This window comes from Saccopteryx bilineata, chromosome 5 (assembly GCF_036850765.1).
Source record: "Saccopteryx bilineata isolate mSacBil1 chromosome 5, mSacBil1_pri_phased_curated, whole genome shotgun sequence".
NCBI classification, from domain to species: Eukaryota; Metazoa; Chordata; class Mammalia; order Chiroptera; family Emballonuridae; genus Saccopteryx; species Saccopteryx bilineata.
The window spans coordinates 3154729-3173652 of NC_089494.1; the positions used below are offsets into that span (position 1 = coordinate 3154729).

The 18924-nt window shown below is 53.1% G+C and overlaps 1 protein-coding gene across 3 annotated transcripts in view; it reads left to right on the forward strand.

Annotated features, from left to right (window-relative positions):
* Window positions 1-546: 546 nt before the first annotated feature.
* Window positions 547-18924, forward strand: part of COL6A3 (collagen type VI alpha 3 chain) — an 88995-nt gene continuing 70617 nt past the window's right edge. For 2 of the 3 annotated variants that reach the window (XM_066278855.1, XM_066278856.1), the window contains exons 1-2: window positions 547-673; window positions 16488-16606. In XM_066278855.1, the coding sequence (XP_066134952.1) occupies window positions 16519-16606 (88 nt within the window). In that variant the 5' untranslated portion in view covers window positions 547-673; window positions 16488-16518. Of the gene's footprint in view, window positions 674-16487; window positions 16607-18156; window positions 18775-18924 lie in introns of all 3 variants that reach the window. The other variant, XM_066278857.1, reaches the window with a different exon arrangement.

Sequence of the window (18924 nt, forward strand, 5' to 3'; positions counted from 1 at the left end):
CAAGGCTGGTCTTCATATGTGAAAAAGGGGAGAGGTTATTAGAAGTCTCCATTCAGAAACTTCCAGAAGAACCCGCCGGCGGGCGGGCGGGCGTGGTGGGGAGGGTGGAGGGGCTCCCGCGTTTCCTGTTTCCCTTTCTGAGGGTGTTGGAAAACATTGCAGGACACCCCCCACCCCACACACAAACATACACGCTTCCAACATTCATTCTCTTTGCTGCCCCGGGGACGCCCAGCCCAAAAGGTGGTGAATTTTTTTTTTTTTTTCTCTTTCAAGGGTTGGAGTTTGCAGGAGCCCCGGCTGAACGCGTGCAGGGTGAAGACAGTCTTCAGAGGGTGACATCAGCCGGCAGCGGGGGCCAGGAGCAACAGAGAGGAGTCTGGTTTTCATTTACAGTCGGGGGCAGGCGGGCGGTGGGGAGGGGGAGAGGAGGGGCTGGAGGAGGGAGGGAGGGAGGGAGGAGGAGGAGGAGGAGGAGCCGGAGGAAGCCCTGACTGTACCCCTGGACCCTGGCCATGCGCAGCTCAATCTTCCACCAAAGGCAGCTCAGTTCTCTTGCTCCAGCCTCCTGCGGGGAGTGTTTCTCCTCGGCCGGCCGGGGAGAGCATGTGCTAGACCCAAAGCGCTCGCACGGAGAGGCCCAGGGACGCCCAGCTCCTCAGGTTTCCTCAGGGTAGGTGCCACCTCCCCGCTGGTCCCCCACGCCCGTGCCCGAGAGGGAATGCTATTCGAGCTGGTGACCGTTTCTAGTGGCTCTGAGGGTCAGCCCCATCGGAGCCAGTTTTCTTTACAAGTTGCAGGTCCCTGGAAGAGGCGGCCGGCTTTTCTCTCTCGGTGTGTGGCCACCGGGTTTCCCTGACCCGGGCCAGGCCGGGCGCGGCCCACGGGGGGCAGGTACCTGGGCTGCAGCTGCCGGACGCCCGGGCTTTCCGTCTCGGCCTGTCCTCCCCGGCGGCCGTGTTTCTGGGTTCACGATGTATTATTAGACGCCGTGTCCTCCTTCTACAGCTCAGGGGGGACCTGCTCTGTGTCTTGGGGAGACTCTGAGAGCTGCCTGCTGGGCTGCCCCTTGGGAAGGTCTGTCTGGGTTCTCCCTGGTGCTCCAGGCAGGTTTGCCGCCCCTGACCTCGCCCGGATTGGGGCTGGCGGAGCGCATCGGTGGCCTTTCGGGGGATGGCGGTGACTTGGCTGCCCAGGCTCGGGGCCAAGTCAAGAGTGAGCCATGACCGTGGGGACTTCATCTCTTTAGGAACCTCCGTGGAAGCCTTTGTCCTCTGGGGCTGCCGCAGCTCACAGGCGCTGCAGGGTCAGGCGAGGAGACGGCACTGGGTGTCTGGGCAGCCTGCCCAGTGGATGCAGCGGGCCCCCGGGGCCACGGGCTGGCCTGGGTCGCCCAGTTGGGGGGGGGCGGGTGCCAAGCTGAGAGGCGCAGGTCTGTACCCCGGCCATGAGGGTGGGGCTCGGTCCTCTCGCCCGGGATAGAAAGTGTTCCCTGACGGTTGCCAGCCTGCTTCGGGGACTCGTTTCAAGGGTTTACTGTGTTGGGAAATCAATGTGGGTTGGAGCAGGGGTGGGGTCCCGGGAAGGGTCCCGTGGAGTATTGGGGAATGTAAAAAAAAAAAAAGTCAGCACCACGCTGCCAGCCCAGGGAGCAGATTCAGAGGCTGTTCCGGCCCCTGAGAGCTAACTACCCTGAGCACAGGGAGTGCCCTGCACCCAGTGGGAGCCCAGGGGCGTTGCCCCATGCCTGGCAGCTCCCTGGGAACTGTGGGCCCGCAGGGCAGCAAGGCTCAGAGCTCCTGTGCACACGCTGTTCCCCACCGGGGACCCCCAGACTCCCAGGGAACTGTGGGCCCTCAGGGCAGCAAGGCTCAGAGCTCCTGTGCACAGGCTGTTCCCCACCGGGGACCCCCAGACTTCCAGGTGGGCCCCCAGGCTCCCCGGGAACTGTGGGCCCGCAGGGCAGCAAGGATCAGAGCTCCTGTGCACAGACTGTTCCCCACCGGGGTCCCCCCAGACTCCCCGGGAACTGTGGGCCCCCAGGGCAGCAAGGCTCAGAGCTCCTGTGCACAGACTGTTCCCCCCTGGGGTCCCCCCAGACTCCCTGGGAACTGTGGGCGCTCCTGTGCACAGGCTGTTCCCCACCGGGGTTCCCCCAGACTCCCCGGGTGGGCCCGGTCTTAACACTTTGAAAACCTGAACAGAGATTTCTACCCAAAGATGATACTGAGAAGCAGCTGGCTGGTGGGCATCACTGGAACTTCTGGGGCCTTGGCGGGGCCACAGATACTGGAGGAGGTTCCTGGGGGCCCCTCTGCGGCGTGGTCCCCTGGTCTCTGGGGATGAAGGGTGGGGTGCTCTGAGATGCCGGGTTCCACTTGCTGAGGCCGTGGAACCCGGGGGGCGGCTGGGAAGGCAGTGAGACCCTGGCCGTCTCTGAAGGGCAGATGGCTGAGCGGACCCCGAGCTAATCCCCACTGGGGTCTGGAAGGGGCCGCCTGCTCTGTCCACGCAGGAGGTAAGGTCCTCCCCTCCCATTCTGCTGGAAGTAGAAACTGTTCAGGCTCCCCGAGTCTCTCCTGCCCAGCGGACGGAAAAAGCGCAGGACCAGTGCGTGAGCAGGACGCAGGGACAGGCACAGGGTCTGTGAGCTGGCCACCTGAGAGGCTTCCCTCATCAGGCCAGCTCCAGGGCCGGGGGCTGGGGGCCCGAGAAGATGGGGGCCTGCACGTTGCTCTGTTCTTGTGTGTGCTTGTGGTGAAGGGGGAAGGCCCAGGGGTGGAGAGGCCAGGGGCTCCTGCAGGAATTCAAGAACTCAGCGTGGTCATGTGGTCTTGGTATCTTCTTTGCTGAGAGGAGGGTGTTTCGTGATGGGTTTATGGTTCTCATTTCCATTCTCCTGCTCACGGCAGGGAGACCCTGTGGGGAGGACACGGCGGTGGGGGAGGGGAGGACCTGGGAAAGGAGACCAGAGCGAGGTGGTGGAGTGTGGCTGCCCTCCCACTTTCCCTACTGGGGACCTGGAGAGTGTGGCCACCCCGCCTTCTTGGGAGGTGGCTGGGGAAGCCTCTAGGATGTTAGCCCTTGTCCCTGGAGCTCTTCCAACGCTTGGGAGGGTGTGGGCCCCCCTCACCATGCTTGTGGCCCTCAGGTAACCAGACACATGGTGCATGTGCCAACTTGGGTCTTAAGGACCTTTTTTTTGTCAGCAGAAAAGTATCTTTCAAAGTAGGAATTGTTTTTCTCCTGCACCTCCCTTTCCCCCCACAGTGTCAAGCACTCACTGTGTCTCATTCTCTCGCTGCAATGCCTTCTTTGACTTCCAAGTTTGCCACCCAACGCATCCCTGACAATAAAGTAGGAAGAAACCCCTTTAACCAATCAGTGATCAATCTGTGGCTCAAAGGAGGCTCCCCTTCCGACCTTAGTTTTGGGGTTAGGCGGCTCCAGAGGCCACTGCCTAGACCCTAGAGTACACTTGAAATCAGACCCCCCCCCAAAGCTGATAACATGTGTGCCCTCGGGGCTCTGTGCCTCCTTAGGGCTCAGTGGGGGTCCTCACCAGGGGTGGGTGTCACCACACACTTTCATGTGACATTCCACGTGTAGGATTTAAAATTCACCGGGCTGGACATGAATTCTGTAGCGGGGAGACTGCCACGCCCTGCAGGTGTGTGACTAACTTCGTCCAAAAGTTTTATTTGCAAGCTGGCCTTTGTCACTGTTCTCTGGAAGAACCCGAGGGTTTGTGATCACTTGGAGAAATATCAGACGTGGATGAGGATGTCCCCGTCTGTCCGGGTGTGACGTTGGGTACCTGGCTTTCCCTCCGTGACCGTGACCGGCGGGAGCAAACGCCTCACAGTGTGCTAGCTGTGGAAAGTGGGCGGTAAAGCACACCACTGCCCACAGACAGAGTGGACGGTCCTGAGGAGCAACCTGACATTTAAAACGTTTTTATGAGTAGCTCTGGCTAAGGAAGGGGAAACCCCCCAGGGCTTCAGATTTTAAAGCAGGGACATTTTAAAAAGCTCCTGGGCATTCTGACAGCTTCGAAGCTGATATTTCTAAACATGGTTTCTCTTCTTCCAACGTAAAAATTCTGGAGATAATAACCCTACCTTTCCAGAAAAGACGTCTCTTGTCCCCTCTAAATCCAGGGAATGACGGTCTCACGTTCAAGAGCACAGACGGGGTCCTGACAGAATAAAGAGGGGTTCCCCCCCCTCGGAGAGTAATCCTGTCGATGTTCAGAGGCGTAACTTTCTGATGCCTTCTGGTCTCATAGGTCTGTGTGGGGAAGGAGATGAGATTTTGAGTTAGGATGCTGTTTGGGGGAAGTGCAGGCTGGTTCTCCTTCCTTCCTCTAGAGGGCGGTCAGTCCCTCGGAGCTCCAGAAACGATCTCACAGTGGGGCTGGAGTTCTTACTTAGGGCGGGGTTTCTGGGTCTGCAGGGAGAGCGTTGGTGGATACAGCCCAGCAGAGCTGGGGGGGGGGGGTAACTTTAGCAACCACCGAGAGATGGTTTCAAGACATAATTTAAAAAAAGTGTAACTGCAGTTCGTATCTGACACAGATGTTAGGTTAAGATTTTTTTTCTAGCTCAGGTGTGAGTGTATTGGGGTGACATTATGCCTTGAATTGGGGCATTCTGCCCTCTAGGGTAATTTCATCACAAGGGCATTACCCAAATGAGAACGTTTACAGGGAACGTTGGGCTATACCCTACTGAGAAGAGTTTGAATGAACAGCAAGGTGCTTCAGAGCCAAAGCATAGTGGCCTATTCATGCCGGGGTGTCCGGGACAGCGTTTTTTTTTTTTTTTTTTTTTTTTTGAAATTTAGGACTGGAAATTTAGGTCAGTTAAGAGGAACTGACCTGGTCAACCAGACATTTCATTACCTGCCCTTTGCTGGTTTCTCCTGACAGGCAGCTCGTTTGAATGCATTAAAACACACACACACACACACACACACACACACACACACACACACACACAAGCCATCCTTATGAATGTCCTGTTTAAAATATGTGTCAATGAAAAACCAAACCAAACCAAACCAGGTCACCCGCTGCCAGACTTAGGGGTTGTTAGCCTGAGAGACTCACTTTTGGGGTCCAGGGTTGCAGAATTGAGTCTCAGAGAGAGAAAACCTGGTCTCTGTGCTCCCAAATTCATTTATGCTCAATGAGCCCTGTGAGCTCCAGGGTCCAGGGAGGGGACGGAAGTGACCGGGACACAGTCCCTTCTCTCTGGTTGGTTCGTAGGATCGCCGCTAGGCGACCTCAGTGGATGCTTTCTCCGCACCCTTGACGCTTGTGGTGAAGGAACGGTACTCAGTGGCGGAGGGCGCAGAGCTGGTAGCAAAGCCGAACCGTGGCTCCCTGGGCGCTCGCTGGGGCGCGCGCGCGCGCGCGCGCACACACACACACACACACACACACACACACACACACACACACGGGAGGGTGCTCCCGGGGCAGGTGCTGGTGGCTGGGCCGGGAGTGGGAAGGGCGCTCCATGTCTCTGGGAGCAGATTTCTGATGAGTATTGTGTGAAGAAAGACACTTCTTTTTCCATGGACCGGTCTTCTGTCGAGTAACATCTTTTAAGTATAGTTAGCAAAGAAGTAATTGTTAAAAAAGAAAGAAAGAAAGAAAGAAAGAAAGAAAGAAAGAAAGAAAGAAAGAAAGAAAGAAAGAAAGAAAAAGCATCTGGAAAGAAAAAGGAGAGAGAGAGAGAGGAAAAAATAAGATAAACCCTCCACCTTCTACCAAACCCTCCCCCAAGGCAGGTTGCTTGTCTTTTGAAGGCGCCTGGCAGCATTGCGCCTCCCGGCAGAATCCTGCCGTCCTCCCCAAGGCGAAGGCGAAGGCGAAGGCTCAGGAAACACAGAGAAACATTTTCGAGTTAGGAGAGGGTCCGGGGAATAAAGTGCAGGGAGAAATAGCTCTGTCACCTCTGCCCCCGACCCCTACACCCCCGGCCCCCACGCCCCCGGCCCCCCCCTGCCCCACACCCCCCGGCCCCCACACCCCCCTCCCCCCCCCCCCCCCCCCCCCCCCCCCCCACCCCCCCCCCCCCCCCGCCCCCCCCCCCCCGCCCCCCCCCCCCCCCCCCCCCCCCCCCCGCCCCCCCCCCCCCCCCCCCCGCCTCCACCCCCCCGGCCCCCCCGCCCCCGCCCCCACGCCCCCGCTCCCACGCCCCCCCCGGCCCCCCCCCCCCCCCCCCCCCCCCCCCGCGCCGGTCTGCGCTATCCATCCAGGTTTCTAGGCTCCAGGGCTCGCAGACTTGGCTACTGGTAGGAAGAGCTCACGGACTGGTTCAGTTTCAACATGAGAAGCGGAAGAGCAGCTGCAGATGACTCAGGCCCCGGGGGAAGCGGTTCCAGGAAACTCGGTTTTCCTTCTGGAATCTTCATCAGTTGATTCAGCAGCTCAGTGCTGGCACCTGGGGCTGCAGCCAGCTCCACTGAGCCTAAGCCCCCCCACCTCCATCCCCGATGGCCCCTGACGTGTCACCGGGGCCTCCCTGTATCTCTGGTGCGGGCAGCCAGAAACCCATCACCTGCTAGAGCCTAAGGGTGACCTAGGGACGCCGGTGGCTGCGGAAATTCTGCCTGTGACAACGTCGGGCAACTTGCCTGATTTGACACGTAACGTCGGTGGGGCCGGGGAGAGACTCGCTGACCGTTTCTGATGGAGACTGTCACGCAGGGCTACTTTCCCAGGCTGTTGTGCTCGGTCCAGGGTTGACGAGATGTATATCTATATATATATCTATATCTCTATATCTATCTATCTATATATATAGATATGTGTGTGTGTATACATTTATCAGGATGGTGCGACTTGATGTTTCAAAGCCCCCCTTTCACATATGTTACTCTTCTCGGCTTGATCGCGACTCAGACCAGAAACCAAAGCGAAATGTTTAGTTTTCCTCAAAACAGGAGAGCCTTTTAGCCACCTTGAATAATTCTACAGTGGGACTCCGTGGTTTGGGAAAGAGGCCAGTGGCCCCGAAATCGGTGGCCAGGAAAGGGCATGAGGAGAATGAACCTGGGGCCTCTGTGTCACGTCAGGTCACGGGGCTGGGGGGGGGGAACGGCTGTTTGTGGTCCTCCTCTCCCCCCCTTTTTTCTGGGGCATTTCCTAAGGCACCCTCCACCTTCACCTTAAAGCTGAACTAATTTCTGCTTCATGTTCGTAATGCGCAGTGTGCGTGGAGGAGGAGCCTCGTCCGGGTGTCTGACCTTCGAGGGTATAAGGTGTGTTTCACATTTGCGTTGTGACCTCATGCTTTAATATTGATGGCAGCGAGGGACCTTTCTGCTTGATGGGTGATGTCTTGGGCCTTGGGATCCTGTCTTTGAATACATTTCCAAGTAGGTGGGCAGCTCAACGTGGAGTTCCCTTAAGTTGCCTTACTGGGGGGAAGGAAGCTGGCCCTCAGCTGCTCCGCGCACCCCCATCCGCGGCCCCCTTCTGAGAGGAGGCCGCTTTCCAGGGAGCCACCCCACCTTCTCTTCTGTACGGCTCTTTTCCAACCCAGGGGCTGCTGAACCCCGACTGTCTGACTTGACTTGAGCAGGGAGCGCAGAAGGGCCGAGTCAGCCACTCAGTGTCATCCCAAAGACACGTCCCATTGTAGAATTATTCAAGGAGGCGGGGTCCATGCACACAGGGTCGGAAGAGTTAAGGCTTTGCTGTCCCAGGAAAGAGCCCAGAGCCTGGGCCAAGGGGTCGTTGTTTACAGACAGTGTACGGTGGCCGATGTGTCTTATCTAGAGTGAGTTTTCACAGAATGCAAGCTGGAGCTTACCACGTATTTCCTTTGAAGGGGCGTTCTCCCGGCCGTTACAAATCCTTTCCCTGGAGGCTTCCCCCAAAGCTCCTTCCGGTGACAGTAATATATTCACCCCCTACTCTCCTCCTAACAAATGGACCCCACAAATCTCTCTTTGCTTCCTCGTTGGGGCTAAGAGTGGGGACTTCTTTCTACGGATCTGGGCAGAAAGGGAAGAAGAGTCAGACAAGAGACAGAGAGAGAGAGAGAGAGAGAGAGAGAGAAAGGGAGAGGTTGCAGGCTCAGGACCCCTCTGGTCCCCTGAGATGTGGCCCTTCCTCTCTCTCACCGTGGCCTCCCCCTATTTCAGCAGCTCCCACATTCATAGGGATGCTTAGGATGTAACCGACGCCCCAGCCCGTGACGGGAGGACCAGCCTGAGTTTCAGAGGCTGTGCTTGGAGAAGGCCAGAATAACGACTTCAAAAATGGAAGCTCTGGATGTGTTTAAGCCTTTTGTTTGAAAATTACTTCCTTGTGTGCATGTGTGTGTCTCTTTCTAAAAAAAAACACAACAAAAAAAACCCCCAAACAAAAGACATTCCAGACGTGGAAAATGAAAAAAGCTTTTGAGTAGACTTCATGAAAACCGAATTCCCAGAATTGCCAGATAGCTTGGGACAGTCGTGGGCCTGGATAAACGAGAGACAGGTCAGGTTGAAAGACCCTGGGTAGCAACCTTTGTACTATGAGGTATCTTGTTAAATTTCCAGTGGACACAGCTCTATGAATGGGAAAAAGGCACCTCACATCCTTTTGAGAAGGAGGCAGATTAAAAAAGAGAGAGAGAGAGAGGAATTACTAATGCTCCATAGAAAGAATAAAAATGCATTGAAGTTTTATTATTAAATCTGTTTGCCTTGAGGACATGAGAGATGAGAGTCAGGGACACAAAGAGGGCATGTCACCCCACCCAACCCAAGGGTCTCAAGTAGCCAATTCTTTTTTCATGGTGGAAAGAAAAGCAGTGAACAGATGAATTCTGTTGACACAGAGGCTTGTCACCACCAGAGGAGTCTATTTTTTCCCCCGAGAGACAGGGGGAGTTTCCTCTGACTGGCCCAAATCCGTCACAGCCTCCTAGGGTTTCCTGGGGTTCTCCTGTGAACTTTTGGGGAACATGCACTTTTATTACTCTTCTGGTTTGGACCCTGGTTCCCACTCATCTGTGTAGCCTTGGCAAATCACTTTGTCTTACCTGGTTTTAGTTTCCCAGCTATAAACGTGTGTGTGTGTGTGTGTGTGTGTGTGTGAGCAGCCATTGGGTTCTTGGCATAAAATCCCACCTACAAGAGGAGCCCAGAAAATATTCTTTATGCTCTCTTTTTTTAATTTTTATTTTTTTAGTGAGAGGAGGGGAGGTGCCCTTACCGGGATCCACCCGGTATGCCCACCAGGGGGCGATGCTCTGCCCATCTGGGGTGTCACTCTGTTGTAACCAGAGCCATTCTAGCACCTGAGGCAGAGGCCACAGAGCCATCCTCAGCACCCGGGCCAACTTTGCTCTAATGAATCCTTGGCTGTGGGAGGGGAAGAGAGAGACAGAGAGAAAGGAGAGGGGCGAGAGTGGAGAAGCAGATGGGCGCTTCTCCTGTGTGCCCTGACTGGGAATTGAACCTGGGATCTCCACACGCCAGGCTGATGCTCTACTGCTGAGTCAACCGACCAGAGCCCATTATGCTCTCTCGTCTCTGTTTCTTGATTGGAGGGGGGTGTATGTGGAGGGACAAGGTTGGGGAAAGGTGATAGGGGAGTGACCTCCTCATTTCCCCTTATGAACATGAGCCAGCCAGGTGGTGATCATCTGGGGCAATGACATTGATCTCTTTTAATAATCTAAACATGAAGAGTTTCTCCAAGATTCATTGCCGAGAAGCTCAGTTTTAAAAATAGGGACTCCACAAAACCACATACAAGAGCCTTAGATGTAACTGCAGACAAAAGGATTAACAAGCGGTCAGCATCGCCCGAGCCACGGGGCCAGCTCCACGGGACCACAGGAGAGGCGTGCAGCGCGGAAGGCATTTGTCCCCCCCGGGAATTCAGCACAGCCCCGTCGTGTCAGCTGACTAGTGGCAGGGGGTGCCGGGGGGGGGTAGCCTGGGTGACTCATTAGCTCCCAAACTGTCCCTCCTGTGCTCCGTTTGCAGAGTGGGAGGGGCTCTTTCTTTCTTGTCCCTCTACTCCCTTCTCTTCAATATCTGCACGGATTTGGGGAAAGAATTCCTGTGTGCTGTATATATATTTAAAATTTTCTTTTTCTTTTTCTTCCTTTTCCAAATGAGAGGAAGGGAGATAGAGAGACAGAATCCCGCATGCACCCTGACTGGGATCCACCTGGTGACCCCCTCTCTGGGGCCAATGCTCTGCCCGTCTGGGGCCATGCTCTCAACTGAGCTATTTTTAGTGCCTGGGGTGGAGGCTCCATGGAGCCATCCTCAGCACCCAGGGCTGGTGTGCTCAAACCAATTGAGCCATGGCTGTGAGAGGGGAAGAGAGAGAGAGAGAGAGAGAGAGAGAAGAGAGAGAGAGAGAGAGAGAGAGAAAGAGAGAGAATGAGAGAGAGAGAAGAGGAAGGGTGAGAGGTGGAGAAGCAGATGGTTGCTTCCCCTGTGTGCCCTGACCGGGAATCAAACCCAGGACATCCACACACCAGGCCGACACTCTACCGCTGAGCCAACCAGCTGGGGGCATGTGTTCTGTATATTTTTATTCCATTACTTTGTGTCCCAGTGGCAGGCAACTCATGTCCAAGGTTGCTCTCTGAAAGGATTAACATCTCGGCAATGAAAATCTTCACATGTAATTTTCAACCAATTTAAAACTCATTTCCCTTAGAAAATCATTGAAGTAAGTCATGTCTTAGGAGGACGTCATCGCGCTCTAGCACAGATGACAGGATTATTTTGGAGCACTGCTTAAAGTCCCGCCTGCATCGTGTGCACGGGTCACATCTTTAAAACATGTGAAGCGGATGCCCTGGAGGGTGGGCGCTGACCCTTTCACTGAGTCAGTGCTGTTTGAACTCGAGTAGGGGAGTCGGAGTCACCTGCAAACCCGGGTCCTACCTCTGGGAGATCCCACAGACACACACACAGTTTTGTATACATTTCAGGGGCGTGGCCAGAGCCTTTGAACACTCTCTTGGGTTCCGTGTGAAAAGTGTTCTTGACCAATTACAACATCACACAATTTCCCCATAAAATATTATATATATATATATTTAATCTTTTTTAGTAGAATGCACATTGCTAATAAAGTTCCAGTGTTTGGTTTGAATACAAACAGTGAGAGCGAGCATGTGGACCGTGTCCTTTGACCTCGACCTGAGGCGCACGCCCTAGTTATTGAGAACATGCACACAAACCACAGACAATGCATCTATGTATCATTTTTTTTTTTTTTTTTCAAATGAGAACCTCAGGACTTGGTCAGGCAGAGTGTGGAAAGGAAGGCACGGTGAGGGGAGGTGAGGGGGGGGGCGTGGAAAGGTCTGGAAGGTTCCCAGAGTAGAGCATGGGTTTGAGGGATTTCTAGAGAGGGACTGGGACAGGGCTGGGGCTGAGCAGGTCACCCTCCGTGGAGGAAGCAGGCCAGCCAGCCAGGTGGCAGGTCTTACTCTGTGGATGGCTTCCTTTGCCGCACGGAAGCTTTTAAGTTTGATGTAAGTCCCATCTGTATATTCTCTTGTTGTTGCCTGTGATTTTGGCCTCCTAGCTGAGAAATCATTGCCAAAGTCAATGTTACGGAGATTTTTCTTCTAGGAGCTTTATATTTCTGAGCCTTACATTCAGACCTTTGATCCGTCTCGAGTTAGTTTTTGTGAGTGGTGTGAGGTAAGGGTCTCGCGACATGTGGCTTCTGCACGTGGCTCTGCGCCGTCTGCTGAAGAGCCTCTTCTCCGCCCGTGCGTAGCCTTGGCCACCCCGATAAAAGATCATTTAACCGTATACATGAGGGGTTGTTTCCAGGATCTATATGTTATTATTCCCTGGGTTTTACATGTCTGTCTTTATTCCAGGGCCATACGGTGCTGATTGATGTAGTTTTTAAAATACATTTTGAAATCAGGAAATATAAAGCTTTCAGCCTAATTTTTTTTTTTTTTTTCAAAATTACTATGGCTCTCTGGGTCCTTTGAAATTCGGTATGAATTTTAGCATTAAAAAAAAATTCTACGAAAATGCTGTTGAGATTCTGAGAGGCGTGGCACTGAGTGTGTGCCTCAGTTTGAACAGTATGCATGTTTAACTATGTCACCTTCCAGTGCGTGCCCACGCTGTGTCCCCACTTGTCACGTCTCCTCTGGTTTCTTCCTGTGACGTGCGGTCCTTTTCAGTGTTCACATCTCGCACCTCCTCGGTTAAGCCTGTTCCCAAGTGTTTTCCTGTTTTGGATGGCATAGCAAATGAGATTGTTTTTTTTTTTTTTAAATTTCCTTTTCAGATCACTTCCTGATAGTGTATACAAATGCCATGGATTTTTGTTGTTGTTGTTGTTGGCAACTTTGCTAAGTTTGTTAGTTCTAACAGTTGTTTTTCTTGTGTGTGTGAGTTCTCTACATACGAGATCGAGTCGTCTCTGAACAGAGACAGTTGAACTTCACCCTTTCTGCTCTGCCTGCCACTTACATTTCTTGCCTCCTTGCACTGGTTGGGACTTCCTCTACTATGTTCATGGATGTGGTAAGAGAGGGTATACTTGTGCTTTATTCCTGAACTCAGAAGGAAAGTCTTCTTATTTTATTTTCATTACTGAGTATGATGTTAACGGTGGGTTTTCCCACATAAAGCCCTGTATTATGTTAAGGCGATTTCCTTCGATGCCTAGTTTAAGTGCTTTCTCTTTTATCCTGAAAGGGTATTGGGTTTTGTAATGCGATTTTTCTGCATTAATTGATATGATCCTATGCTTTTGTCCGTCAGTCCATTAACACGGCGTGCTGTGTTGGCTGCTTGTCATGTGCCGAACCGTCCTTGCTTTCTAGGAATGACTCTGCTTGGTCCTGCACAATCCTTTCAAGGTGCTGCTGAGTTCAGTTTGCTCGTGTTTTGTTGAGAATTTATTTTATCGCTATTCATCAGGTGTGTAGTTTTCTTTCCTTGTTTGACTTTGGCATCAGGGTAACGTCGGCCTCATCGAGTGAGTTTGACAGTATTCCCTCCTCTTTAAGTCTTTGAAAGTGTCTGAGAAAGATCAGTGTTCATTCTTCTTTCAATGTTCGGAAAATTCTTCAGGGAAGCCATTTGGTCCTGGGCTTTTCTTGGTTCGGAGATTTTATTTTTTTTTTACAGAGACAGAGAGTCAGAGAGAGGGATAGACAGGGACAGACAGACAGGAACGGAGAGAGATGAGAAGCATCAATCATCAGTTTTTTCATTGGGACTCCTTAGTTGTTCATTGATTGCTTTCTCATATGTGCCCTGACCGTGGGGCTACAGCAGACCGAGTAACCCCTTGCTCGAGCCAGCGACCTTGGGTCCAAGCTGGTGAGCTTTGCTCAAACCAGATGAGCTTGCGCTCAAGCTGGCGACCTCGGGGTCTCGAACCTGGGTCCTCTGCATCCCAGTCTGATGCTCTATCCACTGTGCCACTGCCTGGTCAGGCAGTTCAGAGATTTTTTTGATCCCTGAAATAATCTCTTCATGAGCTCTAGGTCTATGTGGATTTTTCTCTTTCTTCATTATGCAGTCTCGGTAGGTTGTATGTTCCTAGACCTGTACCCACGTCTTCTCGGCTGTTCAGTTTGCTGGTGTATGTCTGTCCTCACTTCTGCCAGGTCTCAGGAGTCTGCCCGGCGTCCTCGGTTTGTGGACAAGGACGGTAATTCACAAGCTAGTTCTCCCGTCTGCTGGGCTCTCGTCTCCCTTTACCGCTCCCGGGGAAGAGTCAAACCACACTCACGGCAGGGGATATAAAACCAGATTAGAAGCATTTGGACCTTTAGGATTACAGGATGGAGATAAAATGGCATTAAACAAAACCTGACATGTACTTGAAAACGGAGAGATGTTTTTTATTTTCATTCACACGGAAGCTGAATGTCTTTTCACGTTTTAGTTCGCGAGGCCTTCTTTCTAACCCCTAAACCCTAACCATGAAATGTTAATTAGGATGGTAACCCGATCACTCTAGATTAAATGCATTTACCTTTCCCAAACCAAATTGCTTTTCCCATTTAACTGTAGTCCTCTGTACTTTACAATTTCTAATATCAAGTAGTACTTTCTGAAACTAAAAAAAAAAAAAAACCCCAATGATATGAACTAGCACCCTGAAAGCTGATGGCGATGGTGGGGTTGGCTCTGGCCCCTTCCCAGAGCCCCTGGGGAGAAGCCATGGTCAGCGATACACATTCCAGCCTTTTCCTTGGTCCCTGGGGGGGGGGGGTGAGCTCCTCCCTCAATGAGCATAGTCACCACTGGCAGTTAACAGAGTCCGAGGGAACAGACACCCACTAACCCCTGACCTGGGTCCGGTAGGGACATGGGCAGGGTTAGGTACCCCCAGCTAGTGCTTTTAGAGCAGCAAGGCATTAGTGAGGTCACACATGGCCCTGAGTCGCTCCCAAAGCATGCATCTTGCTTCATTGGACATGCAGAACATCGCTGAAGAAAGATGCACTACGAAACCAGCCGGGGAACCTCTGGGTTAAGTGAAGCGCCACTGGTTTCTGTGTGTCTCAGAGCTGTTACATGTTAATGTATATATATACTGTAATGATTCCAGAAAGGGGCTTGTTATTCAGTGCTTCCCAAACTATTACTCACAACCCCCCTCCCCACCGCCTTTTCTTTGCTAGAACGTTTCAGGGAATGAGCGTTCCAGGGAAGACACTTTGAGAAACGGTGGGGAAACCTTCCTTGGGAGAGAATGCTCGTTAGAATTTCCTGACTGCCTGTCGCGTGTCGGGCACTTAACGAGCAGCCTGCCGTGCAGCCCTCACGGGCAGCTGGCGAGAGAGGAGTTGTTGTTGTTGCTTCCATGAGGTAGGGGAGGAAACCGAGCGGTTAAATGACCTGCCCACGGTGGGGTGGGGTGGGGCGGACCCGGGGTCCCGGTCCAGCTGATTCTGAGCACCTGTCTCTCCCATTAGCACTGTCTCCTTGTCTGGTTCCTAAAAAGCTCCAAATGCCGGCTACTAAATTTGACTGACGAGTGTTCATAGAGTATAAAGAATGTTTTCCTTCTTATCCTCTCCTCTCATTACCCTCCAGAGTAGGGGTCCCATGTGAAGATCAGGGCGTCCCTTAGTAGTTATGTGACTTTGAGCCCCGATTTCTTCTTTATCCACGTGGGGGGCTGACACGTGCCTGGAAAGATAACGAGATGATGCCTGAGATGAATGAAGAAAAGCCGTGTGTGGCACATAGTAGGTGCTGAGTGGCTTTTTGACACCATGACATAAAAACCCGCGGTTTGATAACATTGTAGCCTAAGGTGGCCGATACCCTCCTCTCTAACATGGGTATCACCCCCCCCCCCGGCCAGGGACCCCCCGACCAGTCTGGGTAAGAATGAGAAGAATCCCGGCTCTATATCAGAACAAGGTCCACAAGCTGTGGGCTTCCTGCAAAATGAAATCAAAGGGCTCTTTGTTCAAAAGTTATTAAGATTTCCAAGACAGCATTGAACCAAGCATGGGGCCCTTGGAGCATGGGGGTCTTCTGGGACTGGCACAGGTGACATGCCCGTGCCCCATGAAAGAGTTTGGAGGAACTGGAGCCTTGGACAGAGGGGATGAGAAAGGAGGCATTTTCTCTGGTGAGGGGACTTCAGCCTGGACAGAGACCTGTGCCTGCTCTCTGGGGGTGGGGTCTTAGGGACAAGCCCAGTCTCGTGAGCTGATCACATCGGATTGGGGACTGGAGGGTTAAGAGGTTGACGTGAAGGTTTGGAGCAGGCAGGGGTGCTTACTGGTTTGGGGTGGGCGGAGGGTGTTGTTTACTCGCAGGGTCAAAGTCTGGTGACAGACGCAAGTGAGCCCATCTGAACATGAGTTTGGCTGGGAGTCATGTTCCCAGCCACCAGCGGGTGTGTGGCGCAGGGACCACGCAACGGGGCAGTCACCCCTCGGGTCTGGCTTCCCTGTCTCGCGAACTGACGAGACGTTCCGTGCTGAGAGGGGAGGCTGGCACACAGAGGGCATCCGTTGGAGGAAAAGTGTCAACTGTTACTAGAGAATGAGGGGTTGACCGGAGATGTTCCCCGCCGCTGTGACCGCGCTCGCGCACGCCGTGAGTCGGACAAAGTCCGTTCCTCCCGTGGCGGGGTCTCTCCGGGAGCTTCCCCTGGACGTGGCTTTACAGAGGTCGGCTGGACGTCCCCGACCCACCGCTGCCCTGTGCGTGTCTCTCCTCCCGCCTCATCTCCTCTGCCGCTTGTTTCGTGACACGCTGCCACTGTGCACCTCGACTGGAGAGGAAGAACGTTGAGTTGGCACAGTTTGTGGCCGTGGCCGAAGAAATACAACCACCAGATTCAGAGTGTCTCGTTTTGCAAGTTCAGTCAAAACTATTTTGTGTGTTTGTTTGTTTTAAGTAAAAGGGATGCATCCTCAATCTGTTCGCCTGGTGGTGACCTGATGGTCCTACCTGGGTCACTGAGAGTCAAACCTCTGTCTTTTTCTCTCTTCTAGGTTCACACTTGGTGCTCAGACTGATTCAGAAATGAGGAAACACCGACATTTGCCCGTAGTGGCCGTCTTTTGCCTTTTTCTCTCAGGCTTGGCGGGAACGCGTGCTCAACAACAAGCAGGTAAGCGCTGGGAACAGCTCTCTGCGCTCCCACCAAGGGAGCCGGGTTCTCCGGTCTCGGGACCTAGGCATTGACGGGCCGGCCGTAGAGCTTAGAGGTGCTTTTGGGAGCCAGCCAGCTAAGCCGAGCGCTGCAGAACGCTCTTGTGGCGTACGGACCTTCTCAGAAACTCGTCACTCGGGGGGAGACGGGCTGCTTTCACCAGACGCTGGGTTTGAGCTCTCGGGGTTGGTTGACACACTTGAGCACGGGCAGAAAGTTTGTATCGCAAATATTTTGCCATCAGAACGGCTGTTTCCAGGTCCCTGGTACCTGGTGGTCTCTGAGCTCTTAAAAACCAGGGGAAGACAAGCCTCACGAGAGGACGTTGTTTTCCCAGGAAAACAAAACGCTGAGTGTAGTCTCCGCTCTCTACCGTCTGGACACGGAGACACCTGTCATCTAGAATCACCGAATCTTTTAAAAGCCAGTTTGCCCAAACTATTAAAAAAAAAAAAAAAAGATCCTAATTGACCCACAATAAGAATTTGCTTTCAGAGTTTTAAAAAAAAAAACGAGAAATGCTTCAGGCATTGTGAGCTCAAAGGGTGACTAGGGCCTCCTCCCCTTTGCTGGGAGAGCTGGGGCCCCGGCGGGGACCCCCAATCGGGCCAGCTCATGGTCTGAGGGCGGGCGCTGAGCACCACCGGGGTGGAAGGGGGCCACTGGTTGGGCACCAGGTCAGCCCGAGGTAAGTACAGTCCAGGCACCTGCCGTGGTCAGCACTGCAGAAGGGCAATCTCCACACCCTCGTTCTTCTGCCCCCACGGCTGAAGGCCAACCGGATTCACCTTTGAAAGAAAGGAAAATTTTGCCTAACACCTCTGAAGGCTTTTCTAGCCCGGGAACAATGTGTAGTAAGTTGTTAAAAGTACTTTTCTTCAGGGTAAACTGTCTGAGAAGACGAGACTTTGCCTTTCTCTCCGGCAGTAACTCAAGTCATCTTTACGTAAGGAAGACTGGTTTAGCGCATTTATTATTATTATTATTTTTTGACATTTCCCAGAGCACTGGAGGTTAGTTCACGTAACATAGCGGCTGTTTTCACGATCCCCTCCCCCCTCGAGACCCAGTTGCAGAACCCCAAAACTGAAGAATGAATTGATAAAATGATGGTTGATCCATCTGTGATAGGCTATCTTGCTGGGCTGATCCAGGTGGGGTGGGGGTGGGGGGGCTCAAAGTGCCACAAAAATCAGGTCTGAGAGAAAAGACGTCCTGGGAATATTTTTTCCTCCTTATCCTGGAGTCTGCCCCATAGCGGTAGCAGTTGTTGATGGCGTGTGGGCATCCCCACGCCTGGGCACCCGCAGCTCCTGTGTCTGTGTGTCCAGGTGCCCGCTTCTCAGGTAAGTCAGCCTGCCTGCCCGCGTTGCCAGGGGAGGTGTGTTTGTGTTACTGCTTCGTAACAGCGTAGCGCTCACCGGGTTTAGTTCAGGAAGGCTTGGCGCTGATAGGAAGTTAAGTGCTTGACCAGGAGGAAAATTCTAAACCCGTGTCTTTTTTTAAAGATGTCAGAAATGGTGCTGCGGCTGATATAATATTTCTAGTGGATTCCTCTTGGAGCATTGGAAGGGGACATTTCCAACTCATTCGGGAGTTTCTGTATGATGTTGTAAGCTCTTTAGCTGTGGGAGAGAATGATTTCCATTTTGCTCTGGTCCAGTTCGACGGCAACCCGCAGACCGAGTTCCTGTTAAATACCTACCGTTCCGCACCAGAGGTCCTCTCCCATATTTCCAACATGTCTTATACTGGGGGCAGCCACCAGCCCGGAAAAGGATTAGAACACGTAATGCGAAACCACCTCACTGAGGCTGCCGGAAGCCGGGCCGGGGCCGGGGTCCCTCAGGTTATTGTAGTGGTCACCGACGGACGCTCGGACGACCGGCTGGCCCTGCTCTCGGCGGGACGTAAGTCCGCCGACGTGAACGTGTTCGCAGTTGGAGTGGAGGATGCAGATGAAGGAGCCCTGAAAGAAATAGCAAGCGAGCCGTTCAGTACGCACATTTTCAACTTAGAGAATGTCACCTCCCTTCCTGACGTAGTGGGCAACTTAGTGTCCCGTGTGCTCTCGTCCGTGGCTCTAGAGAGGGCCGGCGGCACGGAGACCCTTAAGGACGTCACAGGTAATGGCAACGTGCGCCGCCCAGCTGCTGCCCGCCTTGCGATTCTTTGGAGATAAGCTTGGCACCCGCTGGCATTAAAGCAACGCTATGGGCTAAAACCATGGCGGGTGGATTAGGGAAGAGATGGCCATTCCGAGGTTTAAAAACAAA